Source organism: Manis javanica, chromosome 5 (assembly GCF_040802235.1).
Source record: "Manis javanica isolate MJ-LG chromosome 5, MJ_LKY, whole genome shotgun sequence".
Classification (NCBI taxonomy): Eukaryota; Metazoa; Chordata; class Mammalia; order Pholidota; family Manidae; genus Manis; species Manis javanica.
Window position 1 is genome coordinate 22,050,249 of NC_133160.1, and position 16,093 is coordinate 22,066,341.

General features: G+C 52.5%; 1 protein-coding gene across 5 annotated transcripts in view; it reads right to left on the minus strand.

The window, feature by feature from the left end:
* Positions 1-16,093, minus strand: part of MYH7B (myosin heavy chain 7B) — a 38,605-nt gene that overhangs the window by 9,166 nt on the left and 13,346 nt on the right. For 2 of the 5 annotated variants that reach the window (XR_012131377.1, XM_017674958.3), the window contains exons 3-22: positions 13,827-13,990; positions 12,486-12,592; positions 12,174-12,317; positions 11,546-11,862; positions 11,395-11,422; positions 8,006-8,029; positions 7,768-7,860; positions 7,571-7,634; positions 6,481-6,579; positions 5,748-5,851; positions 5,467-5,605; positions 5,068-5,186; positions 4,827-4,976; positions 4,473-4,643; positions 3,130-3,309; positions 2,905-3,037; positions 2,743-2,819; positions 2,216-2,303; positions 1,922-2,039; positions 80-203 (exon numbers count right to left, since the gene is read on the minus strand). Coding sequence is in view for 4 of the 5 variants with exons in the window: in XM_017674958.3 (XP_017530447.3) it covers positions 80-203; positions 1,922-2,039; positions 2,216-2,303; positions 2,743-2,819; positions 2,905-3,037; positions 3,130-3,309; positions 4,473-4,643; positions 4,827-4,976; positions 5,068-5,186; positions 5,467-5,605; positions 5,748-5,851; positions 6,481-6,579; positions 7,571-7,634; positions 7,768-7,860; positions 8,006-8,029; positions 11,395-11,422; positions 11,546-11,862; positions 12,174-12,317; positions 12,486-12,592; positions 13,827-13,917 (2,370 nt within the window). In the remaining variant the exon portion in view is untranslated. Of the gene's footprint in view, positions 1-79; positions 204-1,921; positions 2,040-2,215; positions 2,304-2,742; positions 2,820-2,904; positions 3,038-3,129; positions 3,310-4,472; positions 4,644-4,826; positions 4,977-5,067; positions 5,187-5,466; positions 5,606-5,747; positions 5,852-6,480; positions 6,580-7,570; positions 7,635-7,767; positions 7,861-8,005; positions 8,030-10,281; positions 10,379-11,394; positions 11,423-11,545; positions 11,863-12,173; positions 12,318-12,485; positions 12,593-13,826; positions 13,991-16,093 lie in introns of those variants that run through there. The other 3 variants (XM_037012952.2, XM_073236689.1, XM_037012954.2) reach the window with 3 other exon arrangements.

The following is a 16,093-nucleotide window of genomic DNA, read 5'->3' on the forward strand; positions in this document are numbered from 1 at the left end:
TATCCTCCAGCCCCCAGCACGTCCCTGTCTGGGGTGACCGTCTACGCCCAGATTGGCCCTGACTCCTCTGAGCTCTGACCTTGGTGTGGCCAAACTGGTACTGGACATGGTCTATGTCCAGTGCGCCCAGCAACTTCTCTGTGGCCTTCCTGCTGTCCATGAAGGTGTCATCTGGGATGGCACTGGGGTTCAGGATGCGGTACCTGGGAAAGCAGGGAAGGTTCAGTGAGGAGGGGGCTGGGTGGGGAACCAAGGACTGAAGAGGCTGGTGGGACAGCAGGGTAAATATTCCTGGGTCTCAAAGGGGTTGGCAAGAGTGGCTCCAGAGGGGCCACACTGAACAAGTTGGCAGGGGAGGCACCACAACCCCAGGTACTGGGCGTGCTCTGCTCAAACACCTTGGGCTATGTTTAAATGCACTCAGTGGTTAAGTTCTTTAAGAGGCTGCAGTATTTATAAAAGGCATGCAGCACTTTTGTAATTTTTTTGAGAAGGCAAAAAATATACAGAAGGTGATGCAATATAGTGTATCAAAAACTGAAGAAACATTTGGGAGACAACTCTAGTCAATGAGAGTGAGGGCCTCTAAGGGTCCACCTCTGAAGCAGACACACCTTCACATTGTACAGGCCCACAGGGGTCAGGCTGGTCGTGGCCACACTGTGAAGGCAAAACCCTAGAAACACGAAAGATCCTGCACTAGGGGGACTGATCAACAAAGCACAGTTTACGACACTATGGGACAGTTTACAACCATAGCAGAATGGATGAAGCTGATAGTCATTAGACATTATCCAGACCCTTAGAATGTACAACACTTGAGTAAACTCTAATGGAAACTGCAGGCTTTGGGTGATTATTACATGTCTCCATAAGTTAACAAATGTCCCACTCTGGTAGGGGATGTTGATAAAGGGGCAGGCTGTGCATGAGTGGGGGTGAGGTGCAGGGGAAATCTCTGTGCCTTCCCCTCCCTTTTGCTGTGAACCTAAAACTGCATGGAAAAAGAAGTCTTTTAATTTTTTTAAAAAGGTGATTGTACAGACTTACATCTGTTGATAAGGAGCTCTCTCTCATACATGAAAAAAACAAATTCACAGAATGGGGTGTGAGTGTGTGTACGCCTGTGTGTACAGTATTTGTATGGACACACACAAGTGTACCAATTAGTGTGGATGACCAGTTACTTCTGGGGAGGGAGCTATGACCACTTGTAACCTGACAAAATCAAACCTATAAAGGGAAGTGGGAGGGAGTTAATAGTCCTGACTGAATGCCTGCCTGCTAGGTACCAGGCATTACATAAAGTCTAGTCCACAGGAACCTTCACTCAATTCCCAAATCTACATCCAGGTCTGCCTGCCCTCCAGTTCCCCACCCTGAGCTCTAAACTGATAAATCCAGTCCCCCCACTACCTTGGTTTGTCTTCTAGGACATCTGCTGGAGACATTTGAAACCTGACATGTTCAAAGTAGAGCTCAATCTACTATTCCTCCTACCAAAAAATTTTTAAAGATTTTGGTATCTGTCTTGGTATCTCAGTCAAACTACCACCAATTCCCGAGTTGCTCTGGCCAAAAAATCTGGGAGTCACCCTTGTCTTTTCTTTTTCTTTCCTATTCCCTGTCGAATCCACCGGCAGGTTCTCCTGACTGCACCTCAACATTGACCCCAAGCCCATTTCCTTCTCTCCCAGCCCACCCTCAGGTCTCAGCCACCACCATCTCCAACCGGACACCTGCCCAGCCCCTCCCCTGTCCCCCTGCATCCCCTTCAGTGGCTGGAACCTCCACCTGTGGGGCCCTGCCCCCTTCCCATTCCCTCAGGCTGCTGCTCCATCAGAGCGCAGAGCGGAGGGGAGGGGAGGGTGGCTGTAAAGAAGCTGAGGAGGAGCTGGGGCCAGAGCAGGGGGACACCCACCGCTGCCGGAAGTCTGTATAGAGCAGCCTGTTGGGGAACCCTTGGCGGCAGATCCGGATGCCCTCCAGAACGCCATTGCAGCGCAGCTGGTGCAGCACCAAGAAGGCATCCATGACCCCTGGATGTGGTGTTTGAGGAAAAGTAAGAGGTCAATAGGCCCACCTTCCACAGAAAGACGAACCATCCACATGGACGCTTATTTTGAGGCCGTACAGGCTTCGGCAGGCAGACCCAGCCTCTAGTCTGCCCTGCCCCCTCCCTCTAATCTCCACCAACCCAGCCTGGGGTGACTACCTGGGGTCTTGTTCTCGTTGGGGACAATGCAACGGACGAAGTGGGGCTGTGTGGCCCGCAGGTTGGTCATCAGCTTGTTGAGGTTCTCCTGGGGGTTGGGAGAGGGGAGAAGGCACAAGAGGGGCAAGAAGCAGAATTGGAAGCCGCAGTGGACCAGCCCGATACAGACTAACGAGCCAGGTGCCTAAGCACGCCTAGGCGTGTCTGTCCTTTCACGCTGTCCCTTGTGGCCCTCTGCCTTCTTCTGCTTGACTAGATTCCCATTACCACCACCAATGTCTTCACTCCACACAAATGCCATCCCTCCCACAGGCCCCCGAGGCTGCCCCCCACCCCCAAAACCCTGTCTAGGCAGCATGGGGACGGGAAGCAGCACAGACTTGCTGTGATGTTCACGTGGAGAGGAGTTAAACATCACTGCAAGTCTTAACAGCCGCCCGCCCAGGGTGCAGGGGACAGAGCAGCGACAGCACGGGGCTGGAGGCTGGCAGGGTGAGGGCCTGCACAGGGCCCGGACTGGGCCTCACCTTGTGCAGCTGGGATACTGTCTGGAATGATGCTGCCTTCTTACGCTTCTCTTTCACCCCAGACTTGGGGGGCTCAGCTAGGAGAGACATGGGACCAGTCACTCTAGGCAGTGTCACTGTGTGAGTCCCCTGTGAATGGTGATCTTGTCCCTTGGTACTCACTGGAGCAGGAACCCGCATAGTTCTCATAGAGGGTGGCCAAGAGCTTGTTCTGCGACTTCTGAAAGATGGGGACCACTGTCTCATTCAGCGGATCCTTGTTTTTCTCCAGCCAGCCCACGATACTGTAAGGCACCTGGCAGAGACCAGACAGATGCTGAGCCTAAGCAGGTGGGCCCAGAGGAGGGAGGGGCGTGGTCAAGACCTGGGGTTCCAACAGGCACCTACCACGCCCGCATAGTGGACCACCTCAAAGTGGGCCTGGTATTTGCGCTTCTTGTCAGGCCGTGGCTGCTGGAAATTGGGTGACTTCCCCGCATGATTGTCATAGAGCTTGGCCCGGAAGCTGGCATCTGAGGCCTTGGGGAACATGCACTCCTCCTCCAGGATGGACAGGATGCCCAAAGGCTAGGGACACGGAACAAGCTTATAGGGCCACCATCAAGACAGTCCATCTGTTTCCCAGAGCTGCTCCCCATGGGAGCCTCCCCGGACCTCCAACCTCAGCCATCTGCTGGAAGGTACTGGGACCAGACAGGCGCCCAGGAGCACTGCCTTCTTAAAAAGAAAGAAGTCTGTGACTTGGTCTCCGGCTCCTTCTGCACGATGCACAACTGAGTTGTCCTCTTTGCTCATAATGAGTGTGTAGACTCAGACTGGCATCTCTATACCCACTCACCTCCCGATATCTGTGGCCTCACACACACTCACACACAATACAATCAAAAAAGCAGCTGGGTTCAAATTTTGGCTTCCTCATTTACTAGCAATAGGACCCTTCAATCTCTCTAAGCCTCAATTTCTTAACCTGAAAAATGGGGAAATGAGTATTTTCAGTGCTGATATAACAGCAAAAAACTGTCGATGACCTTAATGTCCAACAGTTACAGAAACACATGAAAATCATCTGCTGTGTGAACTATTCTTCAACAACATTCAACATACAAAATACATCTTCAGAGAAAAAGTAAGATGAGAAATGAGTCTTTGTCTATAAAAGAAAATCGATACCCAGAATAAAGGGCTTGGAAGAAACTAAGCAAAGTGCCAAGATACAGGTTGTTGTAGGACTGGGGAAAACATTTCTCCCCTTGTGATTTTTCAAATTTTCTTAGATTTTTCTTTCTTCCAGTCCTGTAATGTTTTACAATTAAATAAACAAGTAAGCAAGCACACCCTATCCTGCACTGCTCCCAGGGAAGTTCTGAGGGTCCAGTGAAATTGTGGCTGTAATAGGGCCTCGTGAACTGCAAAAACTGTGGGCACCCATGAGGGGGCCATTGTTAACCGTCCAGGGATGCGCACGCACACACTGTTTACTCACCAGAGAAATATATTACACTCACTCTTTAGTACACCTATTCACACATGTGCACACATTCCCATTCAGACACATAGACAGGGACATACACAGGCACAGCCAAGCACATAGACAAGCTCACTTCAGTGCAAAATCACATATCTACATGCACACACACACACATGCTCACTCACATATAAACACACATTCATTCCTGCACACTCTTCACCCCATGCTCCCTTCCTTACAGCAACATTGCACGGGGTCCCACCTTCTCAATGAGATCAATGCAGGGCTGCAGGTCTAGGCCGAAGTCGATAAAGACCCAGTCGATGCCTTCCCGTTTGTACTCCTCCTGCTCCAGCACAAACATGTGCTGGTTGAAGAACTGCTGCAGCTTCTCATTGGTGAAGTTGATACACAGCTGTTCGAAGCTGTTAAACTGCAGAGGGAGGTGCTGGGCTCAGCAGGTCTCCTTGCCGTTGGGGACAGGGAGGCCCATTGAGGAAAGGGATAAGCATGAGATCACCCCCACCTCCAGGTAGAAGCCCAGGGCTCCTGCCTCCACCCACCACAGTCCTCCGCCCTGGAGAGAACACAGCCTGGGGTGCGGGCCTGCTCTCACCTCAAAGATCTCAAAACCAGCGATGTCCAGGACCCCAATAAAGAACTGACGGGGCAGCTTGGTGTCCAGGGTCTGGTTGATCCGTGACACCAGCCACCGGAACAGCCGGTCATAGGTGGCTTTGGCCAGAGCCCCCACAGCAAATACCACCTAGAGTTGTGGGAAGGCTGGGCTGGGACCTGGCAAGGAGGGGACCTAGCCCTGCTGTCCCCAGGTGGGCCCTTTCCTGCAAGCAGCTCACCTGCTCCACACTCTGGCCCTTGGTCACATACTCATTCCCCACACGTACTCGGGGGTGCAGAAGGCCTTTAAGGAGGTCCCCACTGCTGACCCCCATCAGGTAGGCAGCCTTGTCAGCACCTGGGAGGGCACACGGGCGGGATAAGGAGGAGGCCAAGAATACACGCACTTGGAGGCTCTACTGGCTTTAGCTGGGGTTAGGAGAGGTCAAGTTCAGGGCCAGCAAATTGTACAGCTCAGGAGGGTGATGCTCTGGAGTTGAGAAGTCAGAGGTTACAGTCAGGGTCAGGTAAGACTGAGGTCAAAGGTTTCAGACAAGCGTTAGGGTTAATGGTCATGGACAGGACACTGGGACTAGGGTCATGGTGAGACCAGCTAGGCCAGCATCAGGGACTCTCACTCTCAGTGCCATCAGCCTCAGCCTGCTCCTCTCGCTGCTTCTGCTTGAACTTCATGTTGCCGAAGTGCAAGAGGGCACCCACAATCTTATAGCAGGCATATTTCTCATCCGTGCTGAAGCCCAGGATGTCCATGGCATGCTGTGGTGAGGGACAGAAGGATCAGAGAGGCCTGGGCTCCTCCAGGGTCCAGCAAAGCTAAGGTCACTGAAACCCCACTGATCTCCCTGATCTCCACCCAGACCCTGCAGGTGCCTTTCTCTGCTCCCCTCCCACCACTTACATCTGTGGCCATGAGCTCCTCCCTGTCGTCCATGTTGTCCACGGTGATGACACCCTGGCTGCAGAAGTGGTAGTCGTAGGGGTTCATAGACAGAAGCAGCATGTCTGGGGGCCATGGGACAGAGAAGGGCAGGTACAGCTGTGTCACCTAGCTGTCCCGCTTCCCCCCATACCAGCATGCTGGGTCCTGGGAGCCAGCCCTTCAGGAGAGTCTAGCGCCCTCCCACGGCTTCTCTATAGCCTGTTTCTGGTCCCCACCTCCATGCCCATGGTTTCTCTGCAGAATGAGGCCCACTCCCTATGTCTTACTCATTCCTCAGCCATTGCTCACAGCTACCCCTCTGGGTACCCAGACCCTGTACTGAATCCTGGAGCATGGGAAGGACCAGACTCTGCCCTGGAGGGGTTTGCAAGGGGGCGGCTGGGTCTAGACAAAGCCATTGCTCACCTCTTGATGCCTCCAGAGTCTCAGGACAATAGTAAAGACAAACTTGCCAGGGCACTGGCACTAAGGGGCCTGTTCCCTAGCACGAGGAGAAGAGGGCTCAGCAATAACCAGAGGCCCCAGGAATGGGGTGAGGGGACAGAAGAGGCTCTGAGTCCCAGGAAAGAAGGGATGTCACAGATCCCATAACAGTGAGGGAATAGGCATCCCAGGGCCTGATCTGTGGACAGCCCCACTCCCACCAGCCCTGCAGGCTCTGACTCCCACCCTCCCCTCCCCTGGTCCTCACCCTGCAGCTCTGGCTTCTTCCCGGAGAGGATCTGGTAGTAGACGTGGTAGCCACGCTCACCAGGCAGCTGGAAGATCACTCGTGACTTCTCTAGGAGATCTGGGAGAAAAGGAGATGCTGGCCTACCATCTCCTACAGCTCCCAGTGGGTCATCCCGATAGGGCTGAGGTGATGGGGAGAAAGTGTTGGCAAGGGCAGGGGTGTGTGTGCAGGCGCTGTGCCCACACACATGCTAGCACGTACTGAAGGGCATTCTCTCCATCAGCGCACTTGTCACGTGTGGGAATGTGTTTGTATGTCTGCATCCCTGTGTGTCTCCGTGTGTGAGTGTGTGAATGTGGGGTGGATCCTCATTTGTCCATTCTTTCATCCATGTTTTCATTCCTTCATCCGCAGACCATGCTCCTATTCCCCGGAGCAGTACTCGTGTGCCAGAGTGTGCAGAGCAGAGCCTCCGTGTCTTTGTATGTGGGCTTGTCAGGGTGTGAACTACAATGCTCCCTGCCCATGGCCACATGCCCATGCTTATCCATCAGGATCTGGCCCTGCGTCCCAAGGCGGGGAGTGGTCAGTGTGGGGTCCCCTCTTTGCCTACAGCCTGGGCCCCAGGTGCCTCGGCCTGGTGGGATGGGCGACAACCTCAGAGAGGCATCAGGGAGTGGGGCTCTGTGTAGAGATGAGGCTGTGGCAGGAGGGCAGAGGCCTGCCCTGCTGGGGGCCAGAGGGAAGACTGGGCCAGGTGAGGGCCCGACCGCAAGAAGCCCGACTGGCCAGATAAGGTGATGGGATCTAGAAAAGGCTTTTAAGCAGAAATGCAATGTAGTCAGAATAGTGCCCAAGAAAAGATCACTCTGGTTGGAAGAAGATCAAGTGGAGGAATGCAGGCTTGGAGACCATGTGGAGGCTGTGGAATGTTCCAGGCGAGAGATGAGGTGGCCTGAACTAGGCAGAGACCAGGGGATTGAGAAAAGTGCCTAGAACAGATGGGACCCCCAAGGACTGGACGATGGGTGTTCAGTTCGCATGGACAGACCAGCGCCCAGGCCTCTGTCCCCTGTCCCCGCCTTCCCCCACCCTCTTCTAGACTTACAGCTGTCAATATCCGCAGATGCCAGCTTCCCAGAGGGGCCAAAGTGGATGCGGATGAACTTGCCCTGTGAGCAGAGAAGCAGCCTCGGTCAGGGGCCCAGCAGCGCAGCCCCAGCCACTGCTGCCTCCTGCCACCTGGGTCCCCCCACTGCTGACCCTGCCTCATCCCCGACCCCCTCTCCCACTGCGGCTGCTCACAAAGCGGGAAGAGTTGTCATTCCGCAGGGTCTTGGCATTGCCAAAAGCCTCCATGGCAGGGTTCGCCTCGATGATTTGATCCTCGAGGGTGCCCTGGGGGCGGTGGGGTGAAGGGTCTGTCAGCACTGGTGCTGGCTGGGAGACCAGAGCAGCCCCTGGCCCCAGTAGGGAAGAGGAGGGGGGATCCCCAGGGCCCTATACTTGTTGCCTGCCCCACTCACACTGGCCCCACACTTACCCCTGTCTTTGTGGCCAAAAATTGCTGGGAAGAGAAGGAAGACTTTAGAAGGCATGAGGTCTCACCAGGCCAGGTTTCAGGGGGTGGGAGGTGGCAGTGGTTAGCAGGACAGTGAACATTAGTCACCCAGATGTGACTCCCACCCCACCCCACTCCCCATGCCTGACCCTCCCAGGACTATTAGAAGGAGAAATGCTAGAAAGTAGGGTCAAGCATGGCCCCAGTCAGGGCTCTGAGGCAGGGCGGTGCAGCTGGAGTCTCCTACTTGCTGCCCCTCCCCTCCCCCAGCTCTTTCTCTGGCCTCTTCCATAGCCCTTCATTTGTCTATCTAGGACGTAGCCCCTGCCCCACACCCTAGAGGTTCCTGATTCAAATCTACTCCCCCAGAGCCCAGCTCAAAGGCCCCCTCCTCTAGGAAAGCTTCCCTAATGCTCTGAGGATGGAGAAGACCTCTTCCTACCCAAATCTTCTTACCCCTCACCTCCCTCTGTGACAGTCCTTCCTCACAGGCCTCCTTTGTGTTGTGATTGGGTATATCTTTGTTGTACAACCACACACCCACTATTATCCAAAATTCAAAATGCCTTTGGCAGGGGCACCTTGTTAACCCTAATTTGCAAATGAGGAAACTAACACTCAGAGCAGGGAAGTGATCTGCTCAAGGCCACACAGTAAGTGGGGGGCAGAGCGGGCGTGGGGCCCAGGTGTCTTGCCTCCCATGATGCCCAGGGACACCTGTTGTCTCATCTAGAGGGACTTATTGAATCGAGGGAATCACTGTTCCCTTCTTAGCCTCATCCTTGTCTCCCCCGGGTTCCCCTCTCCTTCTCCTCTCTACCCCGGCTCCTGACAGCCTGGGAAGAAAGGGGAAGAAAGGAAGGAATGGCTTCTGGAGTGACAGGAGCCGTACCACCAGGGACTTTGGTTATTCACTTACTTCCAGGGAACCCAAGACTTAAACATCCCCCCAGAGACATTGCTGGGAGGGAGAGGGCAGGTGGGAAAAGGAAGGAGCTCCCCGCCGAAGCCCCAGCGCACACACTCGCTCCAGGCCTCTCCAGGCCCTCTCAGGCGGGTGTCAAATCTGGGGCCAAGGGGAGGGGAGTGGGCGAGGCATTTAAGTTCCAGCGCCCACAGCTCCTGTGGGGCAGCCTTCCTCCTCACCTCCCTTGCGTAGCACCCCTGCCCCCGACTCTCTCTGCCCAGGGGCTCCTCTGCCCCTGCCCTTCCCAGCTGCCTCCCTCCCTATCCTCCATTCCTGCCACTGGTCCAAGTCCCAGCTTTCTGCAGCATCCTCACAGACACTTTGGAGGTCTGGAAAACGGGGTGACGAGGGGAGGGAGGGAAGAGTACCAAAAAGTCAACAGCCAAAACAGAACAACAAAAACAACCATCACAACAGCAAAAAACCAAAACTGAAATAAAAATTAAAAACCAAGAAAATCAAATGGGGGAAAAGGGAAAAGAAAAAAGAAAAAAAAAACTTTAAATGGAAAAAAATAAAAGAATAAGAAGAAAGAAAAATGCCCCAGAATAAAGCAAGGCTCAACAGGACCACAGTGGGGGCTGTGTGGGGGGAGTCCTTGGGCTTTTGGAAAGGAAAGATAGACCACTTTGGGGTGGTGGGGACCCACACAGAGCTCTGAACAGCTGTAACAGCCATGGCAGCTGGAATGAACAGCTAGAGATGCATGCTGTACCCCAAAGACAAAAACAAGACACTGGCCCCCCATCATGTCAGAAATTTTCAAAAACCATACAGAAATCATGGGGTGCAAGATTGCCCCCTAACCTTGGCTGTTGGGAATGCCAAGTACCCTTGGCTCTGTCTAAACTCCATACAAGGCTGCTTGTTTGTAGCAGGTAATTGTGTCTTTGGTGTATGGAAATGAAAAAAACAATCACTTCTTCATAAAAGTGGCTTATTAGTAAACTCTTTCAAAATATGATCATGACAGAAATAAAAATTACATAAAAAGTTTAAGAATAGCTGTTGTCCCACCACTCTGTGTTACAGATGGGAGCTCTGAGGGGGGGCAGGCACACAGCCTGGCATAGGCGGCCACAGCCACTCTGATCAAACCTTGCTCAGGCCAGAGTCCACCACCAGGGACAGGGCAGGGCTGCAGGCTCTGGGGAATCAACTTTTTAAAAAGGGGGGTATAAAAAAAGAAATAAAGAGAGAAAGAAAGAAAGAAAGAAAGAAAAAAAGAGGAAAAAGAAAAGAAAAACAGTGACAAGCAGTGGGGAGCGGCGCCCGCGTGGGCAAGTCTTACGGCCTTCTTGCCCGGCCCGTCTCCCAGGGCAGCGACGATGGCAAAGTACTGAATGACCCGCTTGGTGTTAACCGTCTTACCGGCCCCCGACTCTCCACTTGGATGACACAAACAGGAGTTACCAATGCCCATCTGGCCACTGTACTTCCGTTCCAGCGCCCCAACCCTGAAGCAGGGCCACTCTGCTTTCCCTCTACCCAGCTCCCCAACTCAAAATCCCAGAGACAGAGCAGCCCTCAGAGGTGCTGAGTTGTCTACAAAGCAAGCCAGTGCAGACTATCCCTGTGAGGTGAGAACACACATGATGCCACTGTTCACAGCGCTGACTTAGTGTCAGGTACTGAGCCAAGCACTTTACCAGTATCAGCTCATTTATGCCTCAGAAACCCTCCCTGTAAAGGGGGCACCATTATCATCCCCATTTTATGGATAAGGATATGGGACTCAGAGAAGTTATGTGACTGGCCTTGATGTGTGCCAGGCACATATGTTAACTCACTGAGTCTTTATAGCTCTGCATGACAGGTAGGCAGGATTGCTGTTTTTACTGATGAAACTCAAGAGACCCAAGGGTACCAGCAGGAAGTGGACACTTGAACCCAGGTCTTTCTGGTTTCAAGGCTTTGCTCTTAACTACCAGGCTGCACACACACACACACACACAACAACACACACTGCACATATTGGCTGAACTTGGTATGGAAGAATTCTACCACTTTCCTATGAGGGCAAAAAAAAGATAAGAAATAAGATTCAGAGATAAGAAGATGGTAAGGAGAAAAGGGAATCTCCCCTTTTCCCTTGAGCCACAATCAGAACTCCCAAAAGATCAAAGTGGAAGTAGATTCCAGGCCCTGGGGACAGAAGCTATCAGGGCTGGTGATCCCTCTGGTACATGGGTAACCCTTCCCTGCCTACCACCTGTAACACATCTGCCCAGAATGGGGGCAGAGAAAATGCTCTGATTTAGTTTCAGCTGGAACCCTGGTACAGGTGATAAAAGACCTGCCATTTAAACACTTTGGAACCAGCTCTCGGAAATGGTTTCAGTTCAACTCCTTTCCTGCCAGATGGCCAGCATTTCCCACCCCATCCCCACAGCCCCACACTCACGTGATAAGCATGGATTGGTTCTCTCGGTCTGGAAGAGAGGGGAAGGGACAGAGAAGTTAGCCAAGGTGAGAGGCCAGCCATGGGTTACACACCTTGTATAATGCCCCTCCACCCCCCCAGGCCAGAAATGGGAGAGGCAGGTGGGACCCACCCTCTCGACTGTAGGCCAAGTTCCACTTGGAGAGACAGAATGGCTGCGCTAGTGTCTAACAGCATCAAAAGGAGGGCAGTGCAAATAGAAAGAAGTAGAGGCCACCCAGAAGCCAGGGTAGTGGCCTTGGGTAGGGGAGAGGAGTCAAGGTGGTCCTTACTGCGCAGCATGTCATTGTAGGCGTTATCTGCTACGGAATATATATGGGGTGGGGCCTCCGAGCGGCGCTTTCCCTTGTAAGCAGCAACCACGGAAGCTGTGTAGATGGGGAGCCATTTGTAGGGGTTGATGGTGACACAGAAGAGGCCCGAGTATGTCTGAAGAGAGAGTGTACAGGTGGGTTGTTGGAGGCCAAGTTCCCATCCCCTGGCTCCAGGCCTCACAAAACTACGACCCTTGCAATATTCCCCAAGGATCCACTTAAGGCCATGCCATACCAGCTGTGGCTGTCATTGCCCCACCCCAGCCCTCAGTCCAGCCCACACCCCATGGCCCCACCTAACAGCGCCACGCCAGCCTCTAGTCTCGCCCATCCTGTGCTCCTGACATTACCTGGCTCTGCACAGCTGGGGCCCTCCCCACCACTCAGTCCCACCAACCCGCCAAGCCTCCCCGGCCCATAACTCACATAGATCATCCAACGAGCATAGCGCTGGCGCAGGTTATGCAGCACTGTGGCCTCATTGAGGTGTGTCATCATGGCCAAGTCCTCCAGCAAGTCAAAGCGGGGTGGGTTCATGGGCTGCAGCTCGGCTTCCCGTACCATCAACACCTGCCAGGAAGACCAGACCATGGGGTGGAAGGCAGGCAAGAACCGACTGACCTCTGCCTCTCACCCCTGTATGTTCCAAGACCACCTTCATCTGAAGCGCTGGCCAGGAACTGCACCCAGGTGCCGGGGGGCACAGAGAAGCTAAGCTCTGGAAAAGGGGGGCCAAACCTTCTGGTCTTTGGTCTCCACGTTGACTCTGCCCCCCGTAGCCTCCGATCTGACCTCTGCCTCCACATAGGCATCCTGTTCATCAGGTATCCAGACACGCTTCTTCCCTGGGTTTCAGGGAAAGGATTGAGGCTTTGAGAACGGCTGATGCACATCTAGGGGTTGGGGCCCGTCTGGGGCTCCCAAGCTGTGTCCATAGGACTGTGTCCCTCCCAGAACCCCCTCTGTCAGGACCCAGGAGTACCCTGAGAAGGTCTTTCCAGACCCAAGATCCTGGAAGGGCAGAGCTGTGAAGGTCCTCAGAGGATTCCCTGACTGAGGTAACAGTCCCTCACTTCCCTGGATTACGCACTTGGGTTCAGATTCCTGCTTCTGCCCTATTTGCCCTGTGACCTCAGGAAAATCCCCTATTCTCTCTGGGCCTGTCCCCTCAAAAGGAATGTCATGGGGGTCTCTTGAGATCCTATATGGAGTAGCCAACAATATAAGGCACTTGATTCTCAAGGTTTCCGTCTCCCCCATTTTGCTGAAAACTCAAACCCAGGTCTAACTCCATGTCTCATGCTCCTTCCTGCCTGGCCAGCTGGCCCCACTTAAGGGAGCCACTTTCATGGTTGTTAAAGTCACATACCCAGGCTGCAGACCACCAGGTTCTGTTCCCTAGTCTGCCACTCCTAGCCACGTGCATTAGGACCAGCTACATATCTTGCAGATCTTGTTAAAAAATTATTAAAACTTTCAAGATGATGATGGCAGAGTTTTAAATCAAGCATGAGGCCCTTCTGAGGATGGTACCCTGTGCACATGCAGAGGCTGCACACCTATGAAGCTGGCCCTGGCCCTGGCCCCCAGCTCCCCACATTGTTGAAATGATGCATGGAAAGTCATCTGCTCTGGGCCTGGCACACAATGAGCATTTGATAGATTCTGCCTATTGTTATTATTGTCCTGTGAGTAAACAAGGTCATAAATAGTAGTCTTTATTCCTGTCCCTAATAAACAGAGGCTTTGGCTCTATGAAAAACACTAAAAATAACTCCAGCACAGGAGGCAGGCTGCACACATACTAATCACTCTCATCACAAAGGCCTCAGGCTTCAGCCACAGACTATATACCAGGAAGCAGGTGATATTGTCCCATTTTATAGAGAAGCAAATTGAGGCTTGCTCACAAACAAGTGTCCTGAGGATTTTAGCCTCAGGACCCCAGACTCTGACGGGGAGCTAAAGCTGTCAGGCCAGAGCGCTCCTTCAGCCTGGAGGGCAGCACCAACCCTCCCCACTCCTGGCCTGAGTCCCTAAGGGCTTCTTTGTGGCTGTGCCCCCTCTGCCTTCACTTACCATCCCAGGAGACAGTGTGCACCTTCATCAGCTCCTGGTAGCCCTGGCGGAGATAGCGTGCAGACTCCCCAAGTTCACTCACATCCATCATGGCAGGGCACCAAGAGGTGGAAGACAAGGGACTAAAAATCTTGGCAGTTCAAGGCAGTCCAAGGCAGCAGGCCCTGCAAGACACCAGTAACAGGGGAACTGAGGGGCAAGGGGTCCCACACTGGGGCACGATCCAGCCACCCACAAGGCCTGGTATTAAGTGATTCCCTGGGGCTCCCCACCTCAGCTTCCCTGGTGAGCCCCCGACACACACACTCTCAAACACCAGAGCATCCTTTCCCACAGAGACAGAGAGAACGGTGCCCACCCACAGACACCCTTACCACTGGCCCTCCAGCCCTCCCTTCGGTGCCTGCCCCAGCCCTGATCACCCACCTCAGCACCACGGTGAGGCTGGGAGCAGGGCTACCCCTTTTATTGCTGCTGTCAAGGTCAGCAGAGGAGAGCTATGTCAGCAATCTCCACGTGTCACAGCCCCCCCAGCCTGGCCACAGGACACAAAAGGCAAATTCCCTTTTATCTCCTCCAGCACGGCCCCTGGGCTATTTTTACCTCCCATTGTCATGGGGTCACAAAGGCAGAGAGGGACATTCCCGAGAGACAGGGAGGCTGGGATTCAGAGACTGAAGGGGCAGGGGCAAAAGCAGTGCGAGATTTGGGAAGACCAAGGAGTTTGGAGAGAGAAACCGAGTCACAAGAAGTCTGATGCACCCAGAAAAAGACCTATACCCCCAGCAACAGAGAGCAATGAAATTCAGAGAAGGGGAACCACTAAATGCCCTCTGGGCCTTTTTGGTCCAACCCTCTTTATACTTCCAGGGAAACTGAGGCCCAGAGAAAGGAAAACACTGGCCAAGTCTCACAGAGAAGCAGTGGCAGAGACCAGGTCAAACAGAGAAGAAAGAGAGAGAGAGAGAGAGAGAGAGAGAGAGAGAGAGAGAGACGGAAAGAGAGAGAGAGAGAGAGAGAGAGAGAGACTGCCTCCCATGCCTCCCAAGTACCCGGATCCTGTGTCTCTCCCCCTGCCTCTGTCCCTATGTCTCTGGGATCCCCTAGGGAAATCACACATGAAGAAAAGCAGACCTGGGGCCATAGGCGTAAAGGAATGATGTGGCTGAAGAGGAAGCAAATCAAGGAAATTTAGACCAAATTAGGAACCCCTTCATACGGACACCCAAAATTCACAGGAAGCCAACTCCCCACTCTTAGCCCCTCCTGCACCCTGCTCTCAACAAGGGTTAGGGGTACTGGGACTCAGCCTGCCTGAGACAGGCTTTGGAATTGTCAGGGCATTTCCAGGCTCTCCTGGCCATCACCCCATTCAGATCCTGGTGACACCATAGAATTTTAGAGTCAGAGAATCAAAGGATCCAGGAACCTTAGGCATTGGACATGTAGAACCACAGAGGTCCAGAGGCAGGATTCCAGCCAGGATTCCAGCTAGGTGTCAGGCTGAGCTCACACAGAGAAACCCTCTGTAACAATGGTCTACTAATTCCAAATACACCCACTTATCTATATTCTATAAAATATATAGAAATAATTCCAAAGATACATTTTCAACCACATATAGTTCAAAACAGGCAAAATTAATGTATGATAATAAAAATGGAATAGTCCTTTGAGGGAGGGAAATGGATTGGGGGGATGCACAAGAGAAGCCTCTGGAATGCAGGGAGCTCTCAATACATGGAGCTGACTAGCAGTTACACAGGTGTATTCACTATAAAACTAATGGAGCTGTGCATTTAAGATGTATTCATTTTACATATGTTACATGAAAACTTTGTTAAAAATACATGGTCAAATTTGGCAAAAGCTATTAAAATTACAAATGCCCAGACCCTTTTAGGAATTAATCCTACAGATATTTCTCCATGTTAAGAAATGATACAAGTCTCCACTGGGTAGACATTTAGATTGTTCCCAGTCTTTTTGCCATTAAAATGGTGAATATTTTTATACAGTTTGATGAATTTTCACAAAATTCAAGAAACAGAAATTACCAGCATTCCCCTTTCCCTGTCTTTCAGTCACTGCTCCCTTTCCTACTATCCTGACTTCTAATGTCACAGACTAGTTTTTGAAATTTATGTGAATAGAATCCTACATTATGTATTCCTTTCTTCTTTCTCTCTACATTATTCTTGTGAGAACATCATTCTGTTTAATTCTGTCCATAGAACTTAGGCTGTCTCTTACCTGCCTCTCCCCTG